Raw genomic sequence first — 27,572 nt, forward strand, 5'->3', positions numbered from 1 at the left:
AAATCATTGTCTTGATAAAGAGTATATTCATGTGGTATGGGAAAGGGTGATGTAATAGGATTGTTAAAGATACTTGATTTACTGGAACAGAGCTCAATCAGGAATAAGACACAAATTTGGCCTTCAGTATTTTGCATTTAGGATTTTTTTTCCACGTGGAGAGGTTTAATGAGAGAAGAAGAGGAGAGGAGAGGAAAGGCCGGCCATGGGCACGTGGAGGGAAGGGGTGGGGGTAGAGAGAAAGGACAGGGAAGAGAGGAAGAGCAGGGAAGAGAAGAGAACAAAAAGAGTGCATTTAGGATTTTAAGACCTCAGTATGGACTAGTGGTTTAAGTGTTTGACCTGAGTCAGAATTTCAAAGACGGGGTATTGATCTGGGCTAGAAAGAAAATGTCTGAAAAATCAGAGGTTATTAATGACTTTAAATTGTAGATGGAGCTTAGTTAAAAATCCTTACATGCAGATAGGGAATTTTAAATCTCTCTTCTAGAAAATCGCTGCTGAAATTTATTTTCATGTCCGGTGATTTGCATTTACCTACATTTGGGGAAGTTTTCAATTATAGACTTCTTTCAGGGTTTTCTGGGTAGGTTACTAACAATATGTATACTTCAGTTAAAAAATAAATCATTGCATTAAAGAAAGGAGAGAATGTAAAAACATCTGTGCTTCATTTGTTTGCTTTTGTACTTACTTTAGCCCCAGGAAGTATGTAAATAAGTGCAGTCAGTTCATGCTACAAACTCTTTGTGGGAGAAATGCATCTTATCCAAAGGAAAAAACTGTGAGCCATATTCCACAAGTATAAAAAGACTGGCAGCTCCAGGGAGTTGTAAAATTTAATATGGATGAATTGGTGGGTGATTTTATAATGGAGAAAGGAGCATACTACAGACTAAACTGGTATTTAGAGTTAAAATTGTAAATCTTCATGTTATAGCTGCAGGCTAGGATTTCATTCTCTAGACAGTGGAAACAGAGATTTAGAATGAACTCTGTACCCTAAAATGAAAGATAACTCAGAAATAAATCCAGTCAAATCAGAAGGCTGTTTTAAGATACCTTTAACGGTTCAAGGGGAAAAAATCATTAAACAACAAATTGTGTATTAAACTGCATGAATGTTAGGAGATAAATTACCATGAACTAAGTTTGTCTAGGATTTCACAGGACAATTACTGGACGAGTAATAGTAATTGTTTGTGTACTGATAGAAAAAATTAATCTGTGAAGTAAAACTATATCCTGCCATCAGGAAAATAAGTTAAAAGTGAGGTGGTTGAGAAGTCTGAATCAGTATTACTATAGAAAATCTGATAATCGTATACTACCCAAGGTCCATGCGTCCTCATTCTGGTTCATTGGACAGAGTAAGGAATTTATATATAACTGTGTAAGGCCAGGGGCGTGTGTATTGTTCTCAGGTCAGATACTCCCTTATCATGGTTCTCTTTCTCACTTCCATTTCCATTCTGTTTGATACCAACTTAATTCGTACCCCAGGACAGAAGAAAGCCAAGAGGGAACTGTATCTCCACTTGAATCTGGTATGACATCCTTTGGAGTGAGAAGGAAAAGTTCTTCCTCACTTTCTATGTCAGCTTCCATGGTCCTGTTTGGGCTTTGGGCTGAAAGTCCTTCATGTGGTGGTTCAGGCTTTCTTCTCAGGGTCTGGTAAAGAGGTGGGCTCCTGTGATCCCCATCTGTTCCAGTCCTCTGTGACCCGAGTCACACACTTTGTGAGGGTAAATCTCTTTCTCCATTTAGCTATTGCCTTATTATTAAAGGAACTGTGGCTTAGCCTAGCTCTCATTTCCTTTGCTTTCCTCATTTTTTCTCATGCTTTAGGCATGGGCTAAATATAGCCCCAAGTCTGCATGAAGCTAAGTGATTCCTTTGAGTCCTTTTCACTTAGACTGAAACTCTGAGAAAGGTATCATTTAACATTCTATCCAGAAAAGATCTTTATTTGCTCCCATTCCCCAGCTTCTCCTTGCTGTACTACGTTGGACATAACACGACAGACTTTTTTTTTTATTAACTTGAGTATTTCTTATTTACATTTCGAGTGTTATTCCCTTTCCCGGTTTACCGGCCAACGTCCCCCTAACCCCTCCCCTCCCTTTCTTTATGGGTGTTCCCCTCCCCACCCTCCCCCCATTGCCACCCTCCCCCCAACAATCACGTTCACTGGGGGTTCAGTCTTAGCAGGACCTAGGGCTTCCCCTTACACTGATGATCTTACTAGGATATTCATTGCTACCTATGAGGTCAGAGTCCAGGGTCAGTTCATGTATAGTCTTTAGGTAGTGGCTTAATCCCTGGAAGCTCTGGTTGCTTGGCATTGTTGTACATATGGGGTCTCGAGCCCCTTCAAGCTTTCCTGTTCTTTCTCTGATTCCTTCAATGGGGGTCCTGTTCTCACTTCAGTGGTTTGCTGCTGGCATTAGCCTCTGTATTTGCTGTATTCTGGCTGTGTCTCTCGGGAGAGATCTACATCTGGCTCCTGTCTGCCTGCACTTCTTTGCTTCATCCATCTTGTCTAATTGGGTGGCTGTATATGTATGGGCCACATGTGGGGCAGGCTCTGAATGGGTGTTCCTTCTGTCTCTGTTTTAATCTTTGCCTCTCTGTTCCCTGCCAAGGGTATTCTTGCTCCGCTTTTAAAGAAGGAGTGAAGCATTCACATTTTGATCATCCGTCTTGAGTTTCATGTGTTCTAGGCATCTAGGGTAATTCAAGCATTTGGGCTAATAGCCACTTATCAATGAGTGCATACCATGTGTGTTTTTCTGTGATTGGGTTAGCTCACTCAGGATGATATTTTCCAGTTCCAACCATTTGCCTACGAATTTCATAAAGTCGTTGTTTTTGATTGCTGAGTAATATTCCATTGTGTAGATGTACCACACATTATGTATCCATTCCTCTGTTGAAGGGCATCTGGGTTCTTTCCAGCTTCTGGCTATGATAAATAAGGCTGCGATGAACATAGTGGAGCACGTGTCTTTTTTATATGTTGGGGCATCTTTTGGGTATATGCCCAAGAGAGGTATAGCTGGATCCTCAGGCAGTTCAATGTCCAATTTTCTGAGGAACCTCCAGACTGATTTCCAGAATGGTTGTACCAGTCTGCAATCCCACCAACAATGGAGGGGTGTTCCTCTTTCTCCATATCCTCGCCAGCATCTGCTGTCACCTGTGTTTTTGATCTTAGCCATTCTCACTGGTGTGAGGTGAAATCTCAGGGTTGTTTTGATTTGCATTTCCCTTATGACTAAAGATGTTGAACATTTCTTTAGGTATTTCTCAGCCATTTGGCATTCCTCAGCTGTGAATTCTTTGTTTAGCTCTGAACCCCATTTTTTAATAGGGTTATTTGTCTCCCTGCGGTCTAACTTCTTGAGTTCTTTGTATATTTTGGATATAAGGCCTCTATCTGTTGTAGGATTGGTAAAGATCTTTTCCCAATCTGTTGGTTGCCGTTTTGTCCTAACCACAGTGTCCTTTGCCTTACAGGGGCTTTGCAGTTTTATGAGATCCCATTTGTCAATTCTTGATCTTAGAGCATAAGCCATTGGTGTTTTGTTCAGGAAAATTTTTCCAGTGCCCATGTGTTCGAGATGCTGCTCTAGTTTTTCTTCTATTAGTTTGAGTGTATCTGGTTTGATGTGGAGGTCCTTGATCCACTTGAACTTAAGCTTTGTACAGGGTGATAAGCATGGATCGATCTGCATTCTTCTACATGTTGACCTACAGTTGAACCAGCACCATTTGCTGAAAATGCTATCTTTTTTCCATCTGATGGTTTTGGCTCCTTTGTCAAAAATGAAGTGCCCATAGGTGTGTGGGTTCATTTCTGGGTCTTCAATTCTGTTCCATTGGTCTATCTGTCTGTCTCTGTACCAATACCATGCAGTTTTTTATCACTATTGCTCTGTAATACTGCTTGAGTTCAGGGATAGTAATTCCACCTGAAGTCCTTTTATTGTTGAGGATAGTTTTAGCTATCCTGGGTTTTACGACAGCCATTTTTAACATCTTAGCATCAAGTAGATGATGTAACACAATGCTTTGGGGATATAGGCTAACTCATACCACTGTAATGTAATGAAATATTGAACCCTCAAGGAATAGTGACAACTTTCCTTTTACATCTAGTGTTATATGGTAGGTGGAACATGTAGGCAATCTAGATTTTCCAGTGCATGGATCTCTTCATACATTAAATTGTTTGATGGCATTTTGAGGATGTCCTATGCAATATCGAATTGGTCTGTAAACTAGGTATTTCACAAAGGAAAAGGTGACTCTGTCATACTGGCCCGAAAGTTCTGTTAGGTAGCTTGCTTGATTTGACTTAGTCAAGGTCCCTCTGTTGTTTCATATTCCAGTAAGGGGATGAGCATTGGAAAATGCACTGTTGAGACAGGAAGTCAGGGATATTCACATCACAAAGTTGCTCTTATTGTGAAAACTCTGCCCCGCTGGAACTCACTGAGATCCCCTTCAAATTTAATCCTCCTTACCCAAGGCTTGACTCATTTCCCCCTTAAGGCTCTGCATGTAGGAGCCACCTTCCAGTATGAGGTAGGCATATTCAGACCATACCCAGACCTTAAATATCAAGGTGACCTCAATGGGTACCTTTGTCATCTGCAAAATAACAAAGATTTCCACAACATCAAGATCTGTGTTTTAATGTTGTCCTAGCCTTTCTTGAAAGTATTAAGAGGCCCCATATGTTCATTATTCACTGGGCTCTGACAATTACGTAATCAGTCCCTATTAATTTCACAGTGGGGATAGGGAAAATAGCATATACATGATTAAATGATACTTTAATATAGATTCAATTAAAAAAGAACTAATACTAGTTAACAAACTTGTAACTAGATTTATAAAAGACCTGAGATACCTTACAGGATGCTAGTATACTTGTGATAGTGGAAAGAAATTGTGGCAATTTAGCCTAAGGTCTTGTTAGAGTACTTTATTACTAGTAATTTGTTTTTGAGACTATTATAGAATAAATGTTATATACATTATGCCTGCTGGGCTTTGGATATTTACTTTAGTTCTAACATTGCAAAACTAAAGCACACTATTCTGTTTAAATTAGTTTATAACTCATTGCTACATTCATATACAAAGGTGTTGTTATTCCTAGAGAAATTCTGAGTCCTGTTACTTCTCTGACATTTGCTTTTATTCAACCTTTATTTATAGGGGAATATCTGGGAGCAGATTTTACGAGTTCCATTCATCTTGGAAATAATCAATGCAGTTCCCTTCATCATCTCAGTAAGTATTAACATCTTCAAAAGGATTATTTGTCATTAGGCGTAAATACATTCTCTACTTCTAAATACCTCTAGATAATATATGCTAAAAGGCATGCATTCAGACATTGAATAGAACCTGGCTCCTACAAAAGAATAAAGTCGACATGAAGACTCAATTGAAGGGGTAAGGGAAATCTAGTATGTTTCAGTTCAATAGCAAAATGAAACCTAGTGAAGAATTATACAGTGCAGAGGTATCATTTGAACAAAGGCCAGTATTGTTTAAAGATCCTCAAAATTACATTACTTATATTGTGGAAGTTTTCAGATACAAACTCAGAGTATGAGCTCTTTCCCACAGTTTTCATACCGAGAGCTCTTTCATATCTAGTTCATCTATGGAATTTACTCAGTTGCGTTCTTCACTAGAGCCAAATAGCTGGCTCCTCCTCAGAGTACTCAGTTTCCCTGGCAATAGTCCCATGTTAGTCACTCTGTCCCACTGCTGTCCATTATGTATGTAAGCCTAAGGATCTCACTGGTAAAATTAGCTTCTGGTATCAATTTGGTACAGCAATGATTTTTAAAATTAGGGGTGTGTAGACTTTACTTTAAAAAGAAAGAAAAGAAGACATTATTGTGTGTAGTTGCACCTCACTTCTTATATTTTACTTTGAGTGACTTTTCTACAGAGAGACCCGGACCTAGATTCAACGAGAAGCTGACTAAATATAAACAAACGTGACTGCAGCTTCTCTACATCATTTAAATTGGTTGCACCTTAAGACAGCGATGTGCTATGAAAGACAAGCCCTGTACCTCTTTACCACCTCAGGTAGAGAATAACACATGCTAAGACTTAACAATAGAGCCAGCATAGTCATGTCCGACATCTGTGAAGCCTCTTACTTTATGTGCCTGTACTAATTTCCCACAGAAAGACTCTAGCAATGAAAGACTGTTCATTAGGATCGATTAGTATTTGGTGCTGTTTTAAATCTTTTCTTTGTTTTATTAAGCTTAACGCTGCTTCATGCTCCTTCTTAATCTGCCTGATATGATTTCTTTCTGTGAGACAGAAGTTTAGGGTATTTTGCTTATTTTTCAGATATTCTGGCCTACGTTAAGAAATCTCTTTGTTCCAGTTTTTCTAAATTGTTGGCTTGCCAAACATGCCTTGGAAAATATGATTGTAAGTAATAAGTAATGGGTAGTAGAGTTTAAAGCAAGAATATGTTTCTGTCTCCTCTGTTTTACCTCAATGTTTTCAGTACAAAGAGAAGGCTGTTTGGCCTCCAATCTTGTCCTTTGACTTTCGATCTTCTCCTGGGAATTTGCATAATATGCAGAATTTGTTCAGTTACAAGGTCACTGAAATTTCAAGTGTTTTCGTTTTTAACGTTTCACCATAATTCACGGTTTTAAATAGTTTTACTTAAATATTTTCCGTTAAACTACTGTTACATACTTATTGTACTGCATAGCCTACATAGTTAAATATGTACATAGTCAATAAACGTTAAGTGATGAATCTACTATACTCTAATAAGATGCAAAATCTGTCACATGCCTGGATTCTGGAGGTATTCAGTGGTTCAGTTATGAGTAAAAGAATTGGTTTGGGATTTGCTCTGATGTCACCGATTGAACACCTACCTGCTTTTTACACAGGTATGAGTGACCAATTTTTTGAAGCGCAGCATCCTCCACTTTTAAGACTACCTTTTTATGCATGTGCAGTTAATAGTTCATAAGCTTGAACACTTTTCCTTCTCACAGATTGGTGTTGACCTGAGGGGCAGTTCTTATGAGTAGGGGTTGAGAAGGAGAAATACACACGAAATTTCCAGCTCTGCTGTAGTCAGAGTCTACACCGCAAAGTGATACTCTTTGGAAAGTATCATTTATACCTATGACGTGAAAGCATTCTCCACAGCTTTCAGTACTTACAGACAAGACAGAAGGCATTTATCAATTTGTCATTGATTGTTCAAATTCTAATGAGTGTCTGAAATAAGCCAGTTTGCTGTGTCCAGTATCCTATGGAAATCAATTTAAGGCTTGGTTTATTTGGTTTACTGTTCCAAGGGACACAGTGCATCACATCAGGGAGGACATTGCAGCAACAGCATAGAATGCTGATCAGGGAATCAAACAGTGCACAGAAAGTGGGACCAGACATTAAAATCGCACTGTTTGATCATGACGGATGATCGTTTTGATGTGTTCTTGGATTTGGCCACGAGAATTTTATTGAATATTTTTGTGTCTCTATTCATAAGGGAAATTGGTTTGAAGTTTTCTTTCTTTGTTGGATCTTTGTGTGGTTTAGGTATAAGCATAATTTTGGCTTCATAGAAGGAATTGGGTAGTGTTCCTTCTGTTTCTATTTTGTGGAATAGTTTGGAGAGTGTTGGTATTAGGCCTTCTATGGTGGTCTGATAGAATTCTGCATTAAATCCATCTGGTCCTGGGCATTTTTTGACTTGCTTTTAATGGGAAAATTTTAATGACTTGCTTCTATATTTTTAGGAGTTATGGAATTGTTTAAATGGTTTATCTGATCCTGATTTAACTTGATACCTGGTATCTGTATAGAAAATTGTCCCTTTCATCCAGATTTTCCAATTTTGTTGTCCATTGCTTTTCAATACACCTGTATGATGCCTTAGTCAGTACTGCTGAGGCAGTCTGCTGGTCAATCTTGCTAGTTTCTGAATGTTCCCTATTGTTTTATTATTATTATTATTATTATTATTATCATCATCATCATCATCATCATCATCATCATCATCATCATCATCGTCGTTATTTAAATTTTTTGCAGTCCAGTAATTATCTCCCTCCCAGTCTTCCCTCTGACTGTTCCTCATGCCATTCCTCCTCCCTGTTTCCAAGAGGATGTTCCCACCCCACTCCCAACCCCTGGGGCCTTTCAATAGATGCATCTTCTCTCACCGGGGCCAGACCAGTTATTCCTCTGCTTTATAGGTGTCAGGGGCCTCATATCAGTTAGTGTATGCTGCCCGGTTGGTGGCTGAGTGTCTGAGAGACCTCTGTGGTCCAGATTAGTTGAGACTCTTGGTCTTTCTATGAGGTCATCCTCCTCCTCAGCTTCTCTCAGTTTTTTCCTAATTCAACCACAGGGGTCCCCAGCTTCTTTCCTTTGGTTGCCTGTTAAGTATTTGCATCTGTCTCTTTCAGCTGCCTATTGGGCCTCTTGGAGGACAACCATGTTAGGCTCCTGTCTGTAACCACAGCATAGCATCAGTAATAGTATAAGGCCTTGGAGCCTATAATATTGTGCCAGCAAAGTGTAAAGCTTGTTCCTATGCACCTGCCTCGAATGGAATCTGCCTATCTTAAATCCCACTTTCCCAGTAGCTTCACCTCTGACTGTTCATTCTTTGCCCCTTTTCTTCAGACTCAGTGATCTTGTGTCTACTACTAGGTACCAGGAGGTAGTGCCCACCAGAAGGCCTTCCAGAAATATTTGTTCGTTTTTCTCTAGTGTCTTTATATCTTTTACAAGTATGAATGGATTTGTCTTGCTTGGTTTAATTTGGAGTTTTCTTGAGTATTAGAATAGACAGAGGTCATTGCCTGGATCTAAGAGTCTGTCATAGTGAATAGTAGTCATTTTTGAAATGAATGCTTGAACAGACGTTTAAATGACATAGCTTTATTTTTTAACTCTTGCCATTCAGACTCTGCCTCGTCTGGATGTCCGGGCCATATACATACAGCCACCAAACCCAGACAATATTGCTGATTCCAAGAAGTGCATGCTGACAGGAGCCTGATAGAGCTGTTTCCAGAGAGGCTCTGCCAGAGCAAACAAATACAGAGGCGAATGCTTGCAGCAAACCATTGAACTGAGAATAGGGTCCCTTTCGGAGGAGTTAGAGAAAGGACTGAAGGAGCTGAAGGGTTTGCAACCCATAAGTACAACAATAACAACCAACCAGAGCTCCCAGGACTAAACCACCTTCCAAGGAGTACACTTGGACAGACCCATGGCTCCAGCTGCATATGTAGCTCACGATGGGCTTGCTGAGCACCAGAGGGAGGAGAAGCCCTTGGTCCTGTCAAAGCTGGATGTCCCAGTGTAGGGGAATATCATGGAGTGTTGGGTGGTTGGGTGATGGAAAGGGGATAACATTTGAAATGTAAATAAAAAATATCCAATAAAACAAAACAGGACAAAAAAAACCACACTGTTTACCACAGAGAACATCTTCCAGAGTTCTTGTAACTCTCTAAAACACTACCACCAGCTGAGCACCAAGTGTTCAAACACATAAGCGTTTGGGACATTTTATATTCATACCACAATATTATGTCTTTGGCACACCACATTTGCTCATGGCCTCTTCATAAGACACCCCCTCCCAATTTTATTTATATATGAAAAGTTTATGTTTGTTATAGTTCCAACACTGCTCAAATTCCAAACTCTTTTCTGAACTCCAAGGGAAGTGATCCACCGTGAGCCTCTGAAAAAAGTTAGGCACTTTTTTTTATTAGATATATTTCTTTACTTACATTTCAAATGTTATTCCCTTTCCTGGTTTCCTGTCCCTTTTCCTCCCCCATACGGGTATGTCCACCCATCCATCCCCCTTACCTCCTCCCCTATATTCCCCTGCACTGGGGGTCCAATCTTGGCAGGACCAAGGTCTTCCCCTTCCACTGGTGCCCCAACAAGGCTATTCTCTGCTACATATGCAGTTGGAGCCCTGGGTCAGTCCATGTATATACAAAGTCAGACTAAGTATTTCCGTATCCAACAGGTTACAACCATAACAAAAAGACATATTCACCAAAGTAAGACTCAACCTAGCAGGGAAAAGTTGAACTTCTGAGGCTTTATACGCAACACCCAAGGTTCATGCTGCAATTAGCTAGGTTCAAATAATAATCCTGATATCAATAATCACTACCTTTAGCACACATAATCTCTTTCACATAAGTATGAAACATCAGTTGCTGGAAATGGCAGTAGGAGAGTGAGTGTCAGAGGAAAATCATAGCACATTTTCCCGCAGAGTGGAAAACTGACAAGGGAAAAGAAGCAAAGGAATGGGAAGCAGGGAAGTCTCAGGGCCTTGCGCTCCACACCATCAGAGGTAGCCATCCTGGATTACTCTTTACAGTCAAGTTCTTAATAAGGCTGATTTCCAGCCAACCACCAGCAGCAGTAGGCCCAAAGGAGTCCTGACCAACCCTAAACCAGTATTGACCCTATCCTCTAGACAGATGACTACCTTACCTCCAGTTATCCAATTGCAGGGAACCTCTGTTCCAGAACTCCCCTGAACAACCAGAACCATCAGATCCCCTCTGGTCAATGATGTTAAAAACCTTTCAAATTCTGAATGTTTCCAAGCCCAAACTTACCACCTCTTGTTGGTTGTGTTATAATGCTAGGCTCCCCTTTTATAAAGGCATATTATAGCTGAGTGTAATGTTTCTGAAAGGGACTCTCCATGTAGATGGTCAGAAGAAGGTCTAGCTTTAATTCTCTAGACTATATTGGGATTGGGTATCTGTCTGGGGAAGGTCCATTTGTTACATCAACACCCTTGCAATTGGACAAATACCCATTTTATTCCAAATGGATTATTCCCTCTGAATAGGCATGGTGGGGCCTGTTCAATGGAATTGACCCCTTGTGTGCATGGAGAATTTCTCAATTCCTTGACCCCAAGAGGGTTCTGTAATTTGACTCAATTAGTGCCCTGTCCTATTACCCAGAAGAAGCAGTGCTAAGAGCTTTAATAGGGCACATCGAGGGGAAACTTATGAGACAGAAGAGAGAACCCATCTCTCTAACCTTAGCTTTAATTCTAGTGGCAGGACTAGCTGGAGCCTGTACTGGAATAGCTGCACTAACATTACAAAAGAATTATAATAGTTTAAAGGCAGACATAAATGAGGACATTCGGCACCTAGAAAAATCCATCTTGCACTTGGAGTACAACGTGGACTTTCTCACTGAAGTAGTGTTACAGAATAGGTGAGAACTTGACTTAATGTTCCTACGTCAGGGAAGACTATGTGCTGCTTTACCTGAAAAGTGTTGTTTCTATGTCAACAATTCTGGAGTTATTCAAGAATCATTGGCCAAAGTTAGGGAAAATTTAGACAGATGCCAGAGGGAAAGGAAAGACTCCAAAAGTTAGTACCACTCACTATTTGATTTCTCCTCCTGGTTAATAACTCTTGTTTCCACTTTCCTGGGACCCTTAGTTATTCTTTTACTTCTCCTTACCTTTGGACAATGTATTATAAGTAGACTTTTACAATATATTAAACAGAGATTGGAAACTATTCCAATGATGGTAATGAGGTCACATTATCATCAAATTAGTACAGATGACTTAGGTCTCAAGAAGCCCAAGATTGGCTTGTAAAGCCACTAGTAGAAGGGAGAGCTGAAGAGGCCAAAGTAGCAGGAAAAACTCCATCTTGCTTTCCAAACTCCATTTCAAGTTGCTTGTCCTCAAAGTGACATGGCCCCCACCCTTGGGCTCTGGAAAAGAGACTACAAAGTCCTTTCAACAGTTGAAAATAGACATAACAGCTGTGGCCAGTTCACAATAACACGATAGACTAGCACAATAACAGGAAAGAAAACACAAGTCATTCCTAGGTCAAGATTCCCCTTTTAGATTTGTGGTCTCTCCTTGTGGTTTGAATAGATCTTATGCAGCAATCAATTTAAAGGCTAACATTCTTTTAACCATTTTCCCAAGCATGTAATGCCAAGACTCGAAAGATCTGCTTGTGACTTTTCCCCTACATAAGCCCTAATCCCCTAGATCTGAGTATTACTTTAGTAACCTGTTGCATCAGGAAGATTTGTGACCGGAGTCCAAACTCAAAGACTCTCCTGTACTTGCATCAGAGTTGTGGTCCCTGGTGGTCTCTTGGAATGGTGGAGTGGGGGTCTCACAATCTGGGCATAACATTTATATGTAGCACCTGGGTTTTGTGCTGTAGTTAGTTCAGTTCCAATAATAGTCTTGATATCAATAGATACTATTTGTAGCACACAAAACCTATTTCCTTTTTCTTGAGCTGGTCATTATATGTCTACTGTTTTTCTTAGCGGACTTCCTAGTGACTGGCCATCTTTAACATCCCACTTTCTCCACTGTAATCTAGATCCTGCCTTCATTTCACAGTGGTCTCTCATGGACTCTTTGCAAGTACGCCATTCCTGCCATGTGTTTCCAGGCCTCAGTATCTATTTAAAACCAGAGTTTGAGATTATGTGACACCTAAGTCTGGCATCTTTCATTCTTGCAAAACCAGAACCGCTTGATGAGGTTGCCAATTTGTGCCCCCTCCAAGCCGGGGAAGCAGCTGCTTTGTGTGCTGACCCTGGAGAAAGCCTTTTGTTGCTCTCTGTGGTTCTAATCTGTTTAGCAATTACAGCTGCTTTTTAGCAGTCTAGCCTTCAACTTTAAGTTCAGTTCTTTCACAATCAAATGACACATGAAAAAAATTCGTCCTTCTGCTTTAGTAGTTGGTCTTTCTCAACAAAATCTGTACAAGAACAGTCAATATTATGACAGTGTCACTGCCTGTATATTATCATGCCTTGCACTTTACTGTACTAAGTGTATTGGTCTATTAGTTTAAAATTAAGCCTCATTAAAATTATCAGAGCATAATCAACAGGCTTCTAGATTTGCTTTCACAATACCATATCAATGACCTCCATCCTGTTTCTCTATAGAGTCCTTGTTCCCCTTTGAAGCTTTGTAATTTGAACCTCTGTTCTTGAACAGGACAACCAGAAAATCCCATTAAGTTCTGCTTTAAACATGTTAGAAGTTCTCAGGCCCAGAATTCAAGGCTGTCCCACATTAGGTTGTAAACTGGTACAATGCTATTACAAATACATTATATGATTTATCACAGTAAAAAAACTTTATTTTTATTTTTGTTTATTTTGTTGTTATTATGATCAAATACCTAATACAAAATAGATTAATGAAAAGTTTATTTGGCTTATAGTTCTAGAAGCTATTTCACAAAGGTGTAGAAGTTATGGCAGGTGTTATATGATTTGTAACATTGTTTTTGTAGACAGTAATCGAGGAGGGAACAGGAAATAGGATTAAGCTATAAGTCTCAACGTCTCAAGTGATTTAGTTCTTCAACAAGGATCAATGTTCTATGGATGCCACTACAGGGCTGGTCAGATGGGTCAGTGAGTGAAGACACCTACCATCAAGCTATACAACTAGAGTTCTGTCCATGTGGTTGAAGGAGAGACTGAACTCCTGCAAGTTGTCCTCCAACATTCACACAAGGTCCCTGAAACATATCATATGCACTTAGAGGGAGGCTATAGTATTCACATGCGCACACACATGCACACATACACTCTTAACACTCCCAAGATAAACATTTTAACTACAAGAATAACATTTCCACAACTTTTTGAGACTAGCAAATCAGCTAGAGACCAAATTTTGAAACACATGAGTCTTCACAGCAGACCTACTGAATAGTATCGGCATTTGATTTAATTTGATTTAATTTCTCTGCTAATGTTTAAAAAAAAGGTAATTTAGTTGCAAACTTTCCTTGAAAGTAATCACACAAATACATATTTATGACATGTATGGTATTGAATCTTGTGTGGGTAGAGTTTAATAGTATTGATTGCATTTCTTGGAAAAGTACACTCATTAGCATTAACACTTGCTTTTCATTCAGATGACCTTTAAGCAGACATTGTGTTAAAAGCTGTGCCTAGAGAATTATTAGAATAACATTTGAGCATTTACAGCAGATGATTGTTTCTAAATACTCATGTGAAGTAAGCCCACACTCCTCAGGAAAGCACATGGCCAATGGTAGCAAAGGGTGGGCAAACTTGGCCTGTGGACCAGCTCCTGCTGTCTTTTCCTGACACAAAGAATAACCATTTGACTGAATAAATTACTAAGGAAAAAACTGCTCCCAGAATCAAATAAATCTTTGTGCATTGCTATGTAGTTCAGTGTTGGAAAAAAATAGTCTCTCAAAGTCAGGAACTCTTAGTCAGCATTCCAGAGAAATAGACCATTTACAACATTAGCTTAGGACTACATGCCACTCCAGTCCTGTAGCTTTGCTTTTTTGGCTCTCTCTAGATGTTGAAGTTCTAATTGTTTTTCTGACGATTGCCTCCTTTGCTCTAAGATTCTAAAGAATCAGACATGAAATTCTAGCTAATAAATATAGCTATTTCTTTTTATAATAGTCTTGAACAGTCTTGGTTTAATGCAATCCAGAAAACTACAGTGACTAAACTGAGATCATTTTCTTAAGGGCATTCATTTTCTCACAGTTCCACAGTTAGAATATGCATAAGAGTGAATTCTTAAAATTATTGAGATTAACAGAAATTTGTGAAAAAATATTGAAGAAGCATTATTATTGAAAGAAGTGTTTTTCTGTTTTCTTTTTAGTTTTGTCTTTGAGATGGCCTTTGGCTATGTAGCCCAACCTGTGTGTGAACTCAAGATTTCCCTTTTTTAGGCGCTTGCATACTGAGGGAAGAGCCTACACCATCATACAGGGAATGGCAAGCCTGGGATTAATAACTGCAGCATGTTCTCTGTTTTCTGCAAAGCAACTGAGCTGAAATTTAGCACTTTATTATTCTTCCCATATTCTAACTTTGTAATATGAATTATACCATTAGTTATTTCTAGATCCATGTAAAATGAAAATATACTACTAGGTTCATTTAAATATATACTATGTACAGTGGATATTTGATAATTAGTCTCAAGTGCTTTAGTATTTGTCACAATTTATAATATGCTTCTTCTCTTTTATTCTAGAATGATCTTCATCGAGCCATTCAGCGTACACAGTCTGCAATGTTTAATCAAGTTCTGATTTTGATATCTACTTTACTATGCCTTATCTTCACTTGGTAAGACCATATATAGTTCTCTTATTTTTTAATATTTTTTCATTTTTTATGGGAAACGATTATAAATCAGTTTTATCAATATTTGGCTATTATAAAGACATACTTTACTGTAATACCTAAAAACTTCATCTACAGAAGTAAAATGAATTTTTTTCTTAGTTTTACAGACAAAACAAGAGAGCACATGTATCATGTGACTTTGGGATTTACTGAAACTTTGACATTTTCTCAAAGGTAAAGAGCTAAGTTACAAGGTTCTGGCCTATATGGCTTGGTTGTCAGACTCCCATTTTCCCTTCAAATCTTTGACATACAGCAGCACCCTCCCTCTCTTTTCTTCAGACTAGAAACATTCTTGAGGATATTCTTAATTCTATCAGTCACCACATATACCTCTGTGTCTGCAGTGTTTTACTGTGAGACCTGCAAGAATGTACTGTTACAGAAAGCCTTTTATAGGACTAAAGAGGAGAGCTAAAGGAAGAATCTTTTATATTCTGCGTGGACCCATCACCTATCAGTAAGACCCAGATGGCATATTAGTTGAGGTGGGAACTAGAAGCTGGGACATCACATAGAGAAATAAGATTCTGAAAGAGACTGAAGAGTGGGAGATTCACCCTGAACTCTGAGGAAGTTGGACGCATGAATCCAAGGAGAGGTAACCAACTATATGGCTAGAATAAACAGAGACAGCCGACATAGACCAGAATACACAAGTTATGGAAGTTACAAGCTAGACAGGAAATGAGCCATAGCTTATGGCCTAGGAATTTATTCATAAATAGTTAAGTCTTGGAGTCATTACTTTGGGAACAAAGGAGTAGAGTAGAAGACCCTGTGGCTACAAAGCAATGGAAAGCCTCTTCGTGTTGCAATATGAGGCCTGGCACTTTGATTTATTATGACTTATTTTCTCTTTTGGAAGTCATACTTAACTTTGCGGAGTATTCCTGTGTGAAATGATTTATGTGAAATGTTTTGTGTTTGCAATCATGTGTATCATTTGCAAGAGGTAAAAGGTCAAAAGTGAGTGGAGTAGAATCTGCTTTACAGGCGATTTAGATGCTGCTTGTATCTGTAAGGTCCTTGGCCTTTTTAGAATGAGAAATATCTCATTTGGAGTTAGGAACATTCAATCTATACATACACAGCTACATCTGCTAGATACAAATGTGTATATGCAAACATAGGTGTGTGTGTGGGGGGTAATGATCTATTTTGTATTACTAGTAAGTGGTTAATACTAAATTGATCATAAATATGTTTATTTTAGACTTCTGTGCTTTAAGAGGAATATATGTAACATTTCGCTATAAAATTTTTACAGAATATTTTTAACCTTCACAAACAGGATTTATGATTCTCTTGACAAATATATAACTGCATAAATAAAATCTATAGAAATGCTAAAAGTGATTCCATCACACAGTACTGAAAACTCTATTAAATTAACTGATTTCTGAAGCAATGCCACTAAGAATTCTTTTTTTTTTCAGTGCAAAACCGAAATATATTTATTTCCCCCTTAGGAGATGTGGAGCCTTCATTTTGTCTTACTTTGACTTGTGTTATTTCATTCCGCAAGTGTCTCCAATTTATCTTAACGCCCTATTTACTTCCTTTTTGTTCTCTTTTTAAAATTTAATTAATTAATTAATTAATTAATTTTTACACTCTAGATTTAATTCCCCTCTTGGACTACCCAACGACACTTCTACATCCCATAATTCCTCCTCGCGCTCCTCCCCACCCCTGTGTCTCTACAAGGATGTCCCCACCCAACCCACCGCAACCACATCACCAGTCCTGTAAATTTCCTGGGATCTCCAGTCTCTTGAGCGTTAGGTACATCTTCTCTGACAGAAACCCAGATCCTGGAATCCTCTGGTGTATATGTGTTGGATGCCTCATCTCAGCTGGAGTATGCTGCCTGGTTGGTGATCCAGTGTCTGAGAGATCTCAGGAGTCCATGATAATTGAGACAGCTGGTCCTCCTACAGAGTTGCCCTTCTTCTCATCTTCTTCCTGCTTTTCCCTAATTCAGAGGGGTCAGCAGCTTCTGTTCATTGGTTGGGTGCACATATCTGCATCTGACTCTTTCAGCTGGTTTTTGAGTCTTTTGGAAGCCAATCATGATAGGTCCCTTTTTGTGAACGCCCCATAGCCTCAGTAATGGTGTCAGGACTTGGAGACTCCCCTTGAGCTGGATCCCATTTTGGGCCTGTCGCTGAACCTTCTTATCCTCGGGCTCTTCTCCATTTCCATCCATGCATTTCTTTCAGACAGGAAGAATTATGGGTCAGAGCTTTGACTGTGGGATAGCAGCCCCATCCTCGCCTGGTGCCCTGTCTTTCTGCTAGAGGTTGGTTCAATAAGTTCCTTCTTACTACTAGAGGGCATTTCATCTCGTGTCTCCCACCTCTCGAGTCATGAGAGTTTTCACTTCCCAGGTCTCTGGTACATTCTAGAGGGTCCTCCCAACCTCCTTCCTTGAAAAATAATCACATTATTTCCATAATAAATTTTACTTTAGAAACTTTGAAAATTAAAATCTCTATGTGGAAAGACTAATTTTTTTCCTAATGTTGGATAAGTCCTAAAGTCAAAATTATTAATTTCTAGGTACAATATAAAATGAATTTGGTAAAGACGTATTTGTCTAGAGATTGTATTTCAGTTATACCATAGTTGGTGACTGCTCTATGAAGGAAAAATAAGTGTATAGTTTTGGGCTATGTAGAAGTATATCTACTGTTAATGGACATCTTTTCATGTTATAATCCGCTTTTGAATATTAAGACCAGAAATACATAGTGCTCTTTTCACCTGATCCATGAAACTATAATGGAGGTGTTTTGTTGGTGGTGGGAAGGCTCCGTGCTTAAGGAAGCTGCTATATCAACACTTACTTCCTACCAACTTGCTAGCTCAAAAACAACAAGTCAGGTCCATGTAATCCAGCACCTCCTTCTGGCCTCCAGAGACTCAACTCACACATGTTCTATATACACACATGCAGTCAAACCCTAGTATACATAATTTATTTAAAGTCTGTGTGTGTGTGTGTGGCGTGTGCATGTGCATGTGTGCACACATATGTAATTTAGTACAGCCTTTAAAATTTGAAGCTAGAAGGTTCATCAACTTATATTTTGATACATTGCCTGTTTTCTTTAAAAAACAAAACAAAACCCTCCCAATCCTAAGATTACCTGTTTTAGAAAGCTGCTATCTAGTTCTAAAACACATGTAGGCATCCTAATTATTAACATTGTATAAAGCATAATTATTAAGCATCTGCCTATGAGGGACTCAAGCTCATTGCCAGACTGAAATAAGCATTAAGCTGCTGACCCATTCTTTCCAGAAAATGTGCTGAAGTGTTTTTCCCATCATTGCAATGGAATTGGACTCATCTGTCCACATGCTGGCTCCCTACCCCTCTTCATCAGCGATGCTAGCTGGGGAGACAGCTGGCCATTGCAATTCATTCTGCATCTTGGTAACAAAGCCATTGTAACTGGTCCATCCGGGAATTAACTGCATGACTTTCGCTCAATTATCAATATATTCCAACCAGTGATAAGTACTATAATTGATAATGCTCTTGCTGTTTCTAATTTTACATAGATAGACTTATTTTTTCATGTTCTTTGCCAAAATCTTTAGTTTTTTTTAATTCATATGCATAGTTCCACATTGTTATTCCATAGAGCTGTAACACAAAGATTTGCACAAATGGATATTTTTTCTGGTTGTGGTCCAATGTAAAGTATTCAATCTCCCTTCTAAGTCTTTTGTCTATGAGAAATGAATTCATTTATTCCTAAGTACGTTTAAGCTTTAACTGTTGTTTAAACGTTTAGTTCAATAACATGTGGCCTTTTCTTCTTCATGGGTTGATGTTTGTTTGAGTGATGTGCTCTTAAGTTGTCGGGCTCGGCTGGTCTGGCGGGTAAGTAGGCACTTGGGATTTGAGAAGCCAAATTCAGATTTGAACTTGAAAAAATATTTAATTAACCTCTGACGTAGCATTTCAATGGAATGTCAGAACTATGAATATGGAAATAGAAAATGAAAAAAATAAGACAGAACTGAAATTCTCATTAACTCTCAAGTTGGAGCTTTTGTTTCATGTGCAGTTACAGACGTGATAACTAAAGTATTTTTTTAAATGCTCTTTGAATATCATGTAAGATTACACTATTTGTATTATAGATAAGTAATCAGTTAAATTTCTTAAATTCAGCAGGATTTTCAATATTGTACTATTTTTCAGAATACCTGGGGCATGTGGAACACTGCTCTGCAGGGAGGAAACCCTCAGTGCAACCCCAACTTGGGTTTCTGTGTCCTGTGTCCTGTGTCCAGAGTATGGGGTGTTTGTTGAGCAAGAGCTTATTTGTGTTTAAGTCTAAAAGGCAATTTAGTTGCAGCAACAGTCTGTAGGCTCCCTGAAGAAACAAGTCAGGTGACAGTGCTCCTCGCTCAGCAAGGAGATTTGGGTGACAGACACTTCAGGTTTATTATACAGTCATCGCTTTTCAGGTAGCTTATGAAGTAGTAGGTTTCTACATGGGTTTTACATGTGTTCTTAGTTTTGGTTGGCCAGTCCTCCAATCCTCAAATATCTCCTATGCTTATATCTTCATCTACCATTTAACTGCCCCCTCATAGTGTTGCCTTTTGTATTTAGTTTTCGATGGTGCCTGTCCCCTTCTAACCTGTTTCATTGTATATATATGTGTAGACACAGACACACACGCACGCACACACACACACACACACACACACACACACACACACACAGAGAGAGAGAGAGAGAGAGAGAGAGAGAGAGAGAGAGAGAGAGAGAGAGAGAGAGAGAGATTGGCACTATTGATATCTCACTCCAACTAAACACATCTCGTTAAGATTTTAACGTTAAGGTCCACATAGAAGAAAGAAAATATGGAGTATGGTATTGGTCTTCCTCAGTTTACTGTTTTCCTACAGATTTCATTTCTTGTAAATGGTCAAAAGAACTCTGTTGTATGAATGCAGTACAGTTTTCTTATCTATGTGTTTGTTGATGAACACCTCAGCTGATTCCGTTTTCTGTTTCCTTGCTTTTATAAAGAAAGCAGTGCTAAATCAAAATAAAATTTCTATATCAGGATGTGAAACTCCTTGGCTGTATTTCCAGAAATGCTACATGAAGGTCGTATGGCAAATCTAATCCTTTTTACCATCTCTGCAGTATCTATACATCAAGCAAACATGTATAAGTGTTTCCCTTCTTCATATCCTTACCAGCATTTATTGTCATTTGTTGTCTTGATACGTCTTATTTTGGCAAGATGGAATTGAAAAGTACTTTTAATTCGCATTTCCAATGGGCTAATGATATCCAACACTTCTCAGAGTGTTTACTATTCACGCTTACTATTTCTCCTTTTGAGAATCACTGTTTAATTTCATCTTTCATTGTTTGAGCATGGATCTGTTGCACTGATGTTTAGCATTTCAATCCCACATACATTTTAGGTATTAATTTTTTGTCAGGTTTATAGCTTGGCTTCCTACTTGACTGATCATTTCCTTTCTAGTAGAAACATTATAAAATATTCCATAACTTCCCATCTGTCAGTTAATTGTCACATTTTTTAATCATCCCTTGCCCTGTATTTCAGTATCATTTAGTGTACCGACCTGCATTTTCCTTGATCAATTTCAGGCATTTCGTTTTATACTAACATCTTAATGGATCTGCAGTTGGTTTTTGGGGGGAGGGTTGCTGAGCTGGTACATAGATCTACCTACCTCTGCCTCCTGAATACTGGGATCAGAGGTATGTTCTGCTACTACCAGTAGCTTTGGGTTGCTTCTGACAGTTCTCTTCACGCTTTTAATCTGCCAATTCACAAGCATAAGAAGTCTGCTTGACCTATAGTGTCGTTCTTACTTTCTGCCTTTGGGAATTTTAAAGTTTTCCTTTTAGGGATCTTTTGGTGTCTTGGATAAACAAAAGCACACATGTTCTCTCGTAAAATATTTCTGAAATCTACATGAATAATTAGCGATGGCCTAATGCTTGGGGGTAACATTTACTTTTTATATTTTGGGCTACAGGTTTTACATATAAGAGTAATGATTCAATTTTACCTTTTAGTCACATCATATCTAACATCTGTCAAAACACTTGGATGATCTTAGATGCTTAACCAATACTTACTGAGGAAAAGTAGTGGGATTTTCAAGTAAGAATATCCTTTCTAAATAGTGATTCTTAAAGGTTTTGAGAGCATTTCAAACTCTTTGTTTTGAAGATTTATATAACATTCCTCTCTTCACAGTAAACGTTTATGCAACTTTGGGAATGAATCTGAAGCCCCAACTTTACAGGCTTGAAGCTTTGCTTCTGAGAAAGGGATTTAACCTAGTTGTATAATGTAACAGCTTCCAAGTAATTCTTAAGTTTTTCACACCTTTTAAAATGAATTACCAGATAAATTCACATTTGCCCGTTACTTTTTTGTCCATATAATTTAAAAATTTTCATGTAGGTAGTTTTCCCATTCTTTGATTTTGTGGAAACAGAACAATGTTATGAAATTATTGAATCTTAATACTCCTTTTTCAAGCAGAAAAGCAAACTGATTAAGCTCTAAAAGTGTGGCCATATTTCATCATATTCTCTTCTTATAATTATGCAGAATTTTAGCTTTTCATTTTATGATTCCTTGTCCTTTTCCTCCTCCTCCTCTTCTTAAATATTTTTTACAACCCAGTTGTTCCTCTCCTCCCAGTCTATGCTCCGACAGTCCCTCATCCCATTCCTCCTCCCCTGATCCCACCTTCCACCAGAACAACCCACTCCCTGAGGCCTCCAGTCTCTTGAGGACCAGATGCCTCTTCTCTCACTGAGGCCACACCAGGCAGTCCCTGCTGTGTATGTGTTGAGGGCCTCATATCAGCTGGTATATGCTGCCTGGTTGGTAGCTCAGTGTCCTGCTGGCCTTCTTAAGGGGTGTCCCTCCTCCTCAGCTTCTTCCAGCCTTTCCTTAATTAAACCAAAAATTCTGTCCATTGCTTCAGTGTAAGTATCTGCTTCTGGCTTTTTTAGCTGCTTGTTGGGCCTCTTGGAGGGCCATCATGCTAGGCTCCTGTCTGTAAGCACACCATAGCATCAGTAATAGTGTCAGGCCTTGGAGCCTCCCTTTGAACTGGCATGATTTATTTTTTGACATTTCAAATAATACTTTATTTGAGTATGGATGGTGAACCATGTCAAAAAGCTGCACACACACAGCAAAATTTAAAATGGTGTGGCTATTCTTTAAGTGTATTGCAAAGTAATTTTGTGGACATTTTACTATATGGTTGAGGATTGTGCTGTTTTCAGAATTTGTTCAAAGCTTTTTTATTGTGGTGGAACTTTATTTTTTTTCATGTTTATTGGTTATTTTATTTACATTTCAAATGTTATCCCCCTTCTCAGTGTCCTCTCCAAAAGGCCCCATTCCTTCTTCCTTCCCCCTGCTTATATGAGGGTGCTCCCCCACTTGCCCACCCGCTCCTGCGTCAGCGCCCTAGCATTCCCCTATACTTTAGAATTTTTTTCCTCCCTTCTGATCTAAAATTTGAGTACATCTTAAATGTCTATGTGTCTTAAATATATAGAAATAAAGCAAACCATGCTTGTGCATGGACAATGTGATGGGCTCTGATGAGTTAGTAAACAGCGGGGTTCATTATCTCTAGATTCAGAGGTCACATACGTATAACTAACCTTTTCCATAGATACTGTAACAAAGAGAAGGAGAGATTTCTTTCAGCAATGGAAACAGGCTTTGCTGAATTAAAAATTTTTTTCCAATAAAAATGTAAAGTCCTAACATCTCAAATTACCTTATGTTCCATGGGAATATTAGGTGTTAGTGGATACTCTGCAGGAAATGAAAAATGATTACTTGAAACCATTTAATTGGCATTCACTCAACAAATAGCAAAGTGCAATTTGTGGCCTGATTTGAATGCTAATGCCTGAATTACAGGCAGAGAATCAAAGTGCTAGATGCTTTCAGTGCAGAATGCCAGTGCTTAATTAAGTTTTCCAGTAACTGTGCACAGCGAAAGGATTCACAGGGAGTGGATGGATATTGAAGGTGATTTATTTCTGCTATGAGAAATATTGTTTTTTTCCCCCTGAAATTTGACATTTACCAGGTGGTGTACAACTTTAAAATCTTGATAAATTTTTTCATTCAAATTGATGTTTTCCTTATCAATCATTCCTAAACTTAAATAACTTCATTATTAAACACACAGCATTTAGAAGTAAGGTTTTAAAACATGGAGTAAGAGACTTCTAATGCATGTGATTTGTTACTCTGTATTGGTCTATAGCAAATCAAACTGGTTGTGGTTTTCCAGATTTTTTTGTCGTTGTTGTTAACTGAGAAGTTTCATTTCTAGATAATACTGAAATATTAACAATGTTTTATAAGAAGTAAACTTCATAGCAGACTCACAACTAAATTTAATATTCTTTTGAATTGTCTTAAATATTGAAGTGGATTTTACACATGGAGCAACGCATAACTCCAGCTGCATGTGTTGCAGAGGATGGCATTGTCAGGCATCAATGGGAGGAGAGGCCCTTGATCCCCTGAAGGCTCCATGCGCCAGTATAGGAAAATGTCAGGGTGGGGAGACAGGAGGGAGTGGGTGGGTGAGGGAGCATCCTCATAGAAGTAGGGGGATGGGGAATGGGATAAGGGCTATCCAGAGGGGGAACCAGGAAAGGGGATAACGTTAGAAATGTAAATTTTAAAAATCCAGTAAATAAAAGAAAAAAAAAGAAAAATACTTCCAATGTATCAGGTAGATTCATACTTAAATATCTTGCTAAACTAATGTGCAAAGATGACTATCATAGCTCCTCATCTAGCAGGGAGGAGGCAAGGATGTGACTATTAAATAAAATATTTTTAAACAAAGATTATGAGGATAGTATAACTCGAAATATTTCATCTTTTTGAAATCTAAATAACCTACCCCTCTGTAACCTGTTTTGAATGTGTAAGAACAAATGTCTCTTTGACCTGGACAAGGAAACAATAACAGATTTTAAAAATTACACCATTAAAGTTCAATCAAACATGGCAAAAACATTCTTTGCCTGTCTGTTTAAACAATACTACTAACCCAGTATCAGCATTTCAATATCCCTAGCCTTTTCTGCTTTAGAATGTTGCTTTTTTATAAAGCTGTCATTCAACAAGGATTGATGATATCCCTACCTATATATTTAGTTTGTAGAGATCAAGAAAAGTTTATACAACAATACTATCATAGTTAGAGTTTTATTGCTCTGAAGAAACAACATGACCAACGATAACAGTACTGAAAGCTGGCTTTCAGTTTCAGAAGTTTAGTCCATTATCATCATGGTGGGAAGTACGACAGTATGCAGGCAGACATGATGCTGGACAGTTCTACATCTTGACATGAAGGCAACAGAAGGGGACTGTATTCTAGACTGGGAATAGCTTGAGCATCTGAGACTTCAAAGCCTTCCTCCACAGTGACACGTCCTCCGCCAAGGCTACACCTCTTAATAGTCCCTATGGGTTGGATCTGTGGGAGCCAAACTTATTCAAACCAACACAATGCTTAGGCAAGGTTTGCCTCCAGTGCAGATTCAGGATGGGATGGGGATGAAGTAGGGTGTCTTAGTCAAGCTTTGTTTACTCTTACATATTCCCTGGACTAGTAGCTTTGCGCTGAATACACAGTGCCAAGGCCAGAATTCTTATTCTAGTCAGTGTTATCATGTTGAGCTGTGGCCTGTCATTGCTATGAACAGAACCCTCTGAGATCAATTCATTCCTGTACACTGTCTCACCTGTAAGCTAAAACAACTAGTGTAATCTCTTTTGGGTCAGGACAAGTTGTGCACTAATTAGGACAACTGCTGGCAAAAAAGAACATGGCAGTCAGTATTATGTGTCTGTTCTGCTTCAGATGGCTCTCACTTTTTTCATGGATGATGTACATTTCAGCCATCATGTTTCTAAGGCCAGGGTGACTACAAAGATGAGCTTTCTTCAATAGCTCTGTAGTGTGCTTGCCTTTTGAGAGAAACACACATGCAGAGTGTTAAGTTATACATTCTTCAGCTCATATTGTGCTTTTTCCATTTTTTAATCTAGTGATTGGTGTCATAACATTTAGATGCCTTGCTGTAGTTTAATATTTGCATTGCACGAATAAGAATCTTGTGACAAATACATAATTCTTGGGTGAATTATGAAAATGTCAATGGTAAGCGATAATGAGCACTCGTGTTAAAATAATGATGTATTAGTATTTTCATTTATTATTCTGAGAATATGTGACTATAAGGTGTGGAATTTTATCTGCTGTGTTAGTAGGCAGTTAGAGGAAAGTATGAAATAAATGTATATGAACTGATATCGAAATCAGAGATTAGAAGTAAAAGTTATTTTGCTTGGAAAATTGTTCATAATTTTATTCTCATATGAGTTGATAATTTAATTATCTCCTCAAAATTGATTTCATAAAATTATATTTAGATCATTTTTGTGTCTTTTTGAATACTTATAGTCACACACTTATTATTTTTACAGTGTCTATTAAAACAAAATTTTACTTTTCTATATAAAGTGTTTCTTTTAAGTTTCTATAAGGATTTTTTGTTAAATACTAGTGAAGTGTTCAATAATAATTATGACCTTAAGAATGTTATAATATTGGGGGAAAGATTGTAGGAGAAGAAACATTATAGTATCAACATGAAGAAAATGAAATTGGAAAATTTTAACTTCTCTTAATAATTTCAATCTAAGTTAAAAAGGTAGCAGGGACCAAAAAGTCCTTGTGGGATCTTTAAGAAATATTAAGGACGCTTTAATGTGTATAAATTATGATAAGAGCTGAAATTAGTTAAGAAATATACATTTTGATGACCAAAAGTAAAAGACATATTCAGAAATAAAGCCAACAATGATAAAACAAAATAAACAATGCTTCAGGTAGAAGCATATGTTTCATATTTTTGCCACCCATAAAATGGTGGAACCAAAACTGATGATGAAAATGCCACAAAAGATAAATCTAGCCATTAAAGCAATACTGTGGATGGATAACATTCATGAACCTTATCTGTTTCAAGAAAGTACCTTGCTGAAATAGACCACAATGAAGCAAATCAAGACAAAGCAAAGCAGACTGGAAAAGTTTCCTGAGTACATTCTTCCTTCTCTGCTACAAATACCAACTTATATGTTTTTATGATATCTTAACCATTACCCCTCAATGTCCCCCCACCCCAAATGGCACTAGGGATGATGGGATCAATCTTTGCTGCTGGGGAGGTAGAAGAGCATGAGACTTGTACAGGACACATGAGGATGTAACTGAACACATCATCTCTATGGCCTTGTTTAAACATGGACTTCATTGTATGGTCAATACCGGCTGTGATGTATTCAATCATTTTGTGTGGATTCCAAAAGCAAAGCAGTAAGTAATTTGACTGATGCCTTTGTACCAACTAAGTATAAGAAGTTTGGAAAATAAAAGTTTGGGGAAGAAGGGGCTTCCTGGTATTGTAGCCAAGGGTCTAACCAGGATAGTAGGCATAAGATGGCTCTTAAGCAGAAGCATGCTCAAGACTTCCACCATAAACTCTTTACTGAGAGAAAGGTAAACAAATATCCAGAAGGGTCAGTAAGCAAAGTGTGGTACATGGAGAATAATCTAGATAAATCTATAGTGAAGCAAATATGCTCTAAGGTGACAAATGCACAATGAAATTATTGGCAGATATACCTGGGGAGTCAGATTGATTTTACCGCCACCAGTATGATGAATAGTGAAGGGTAAAGGAAGAATAGGCAAATGACAGGAAAATGATAAACTTTGTCAAAGAACGGTGTAAACCAAGATGTGTGGAAAAAGGTATACCTTGGATTATACTTCTATTTTTTTTAAACTTCAAGGACAAATAAACTTTTTCAAATTTCCAGTGGAAAAGTAAAAAAAAAAAGTACTGACATCTTGTGTCATGTCAAACTGTAAATTCAAATGTAGCAGAACACCTCTAGAGAGACATCAGACAACATGAGGATGTCTAACAATATATAAATATGAAGAGGTTTGAATATAGTTATAGACTATGCTATCTATGTATTATGTATTAGGAGGCACTATTCTCCGGGACCTCATTGAGATTTAATATTCAGTGATGGGGAAGTAGATGCCTTTAGTATTTTCCTATTGCCAACTTTATAGATGAGGATGAGTAGAAAGGCAAATGACAAATACCGAAG

General features: G+C 38.2%; 1 protein-coding gene across 3 annotated transcripts in view; it reads left to right on the forward strand.

Moving 5' to 3' along the window:
* The window catches only part of Kcnt2 (potassium sodium-activated channel subfamily T member 2), a 402,380-nt gene that overhangs the window by 120,719 nt on the left and 254,089 nt on the right, over positions 1-27,572 (forward strand). For all 3 annotated transcript variants that reach the window (XM_087580809.1, XM_087580810.1, NM_198762.2), the window contains 3 exon segments: positions 5,230-5,304; positions 6,394-6,477; positions 15,137-15,231. In XM_087580809.1, the coding sequence (XP_087436935.1) occupies positions 5,230-5,304; positions 6,394-6,477; positions 15,137-15,231 (254 nt within the window).

Source organism: Rattus norvegicus, chromosome 13 (genome assembly GCF_021556685.1).
Source record: "Rattus norvegicus strain SHRSP/BbbUtx chromosome 13, alternate assembly SHRSP_T2T, whole genome shotgun sequence".
Taxonomy (NCBI): Eukaryota; Metazoa; Chordata; class Mammalia; order Rodentia; family Muridae; genus Rattus; species Rattus norvegicus.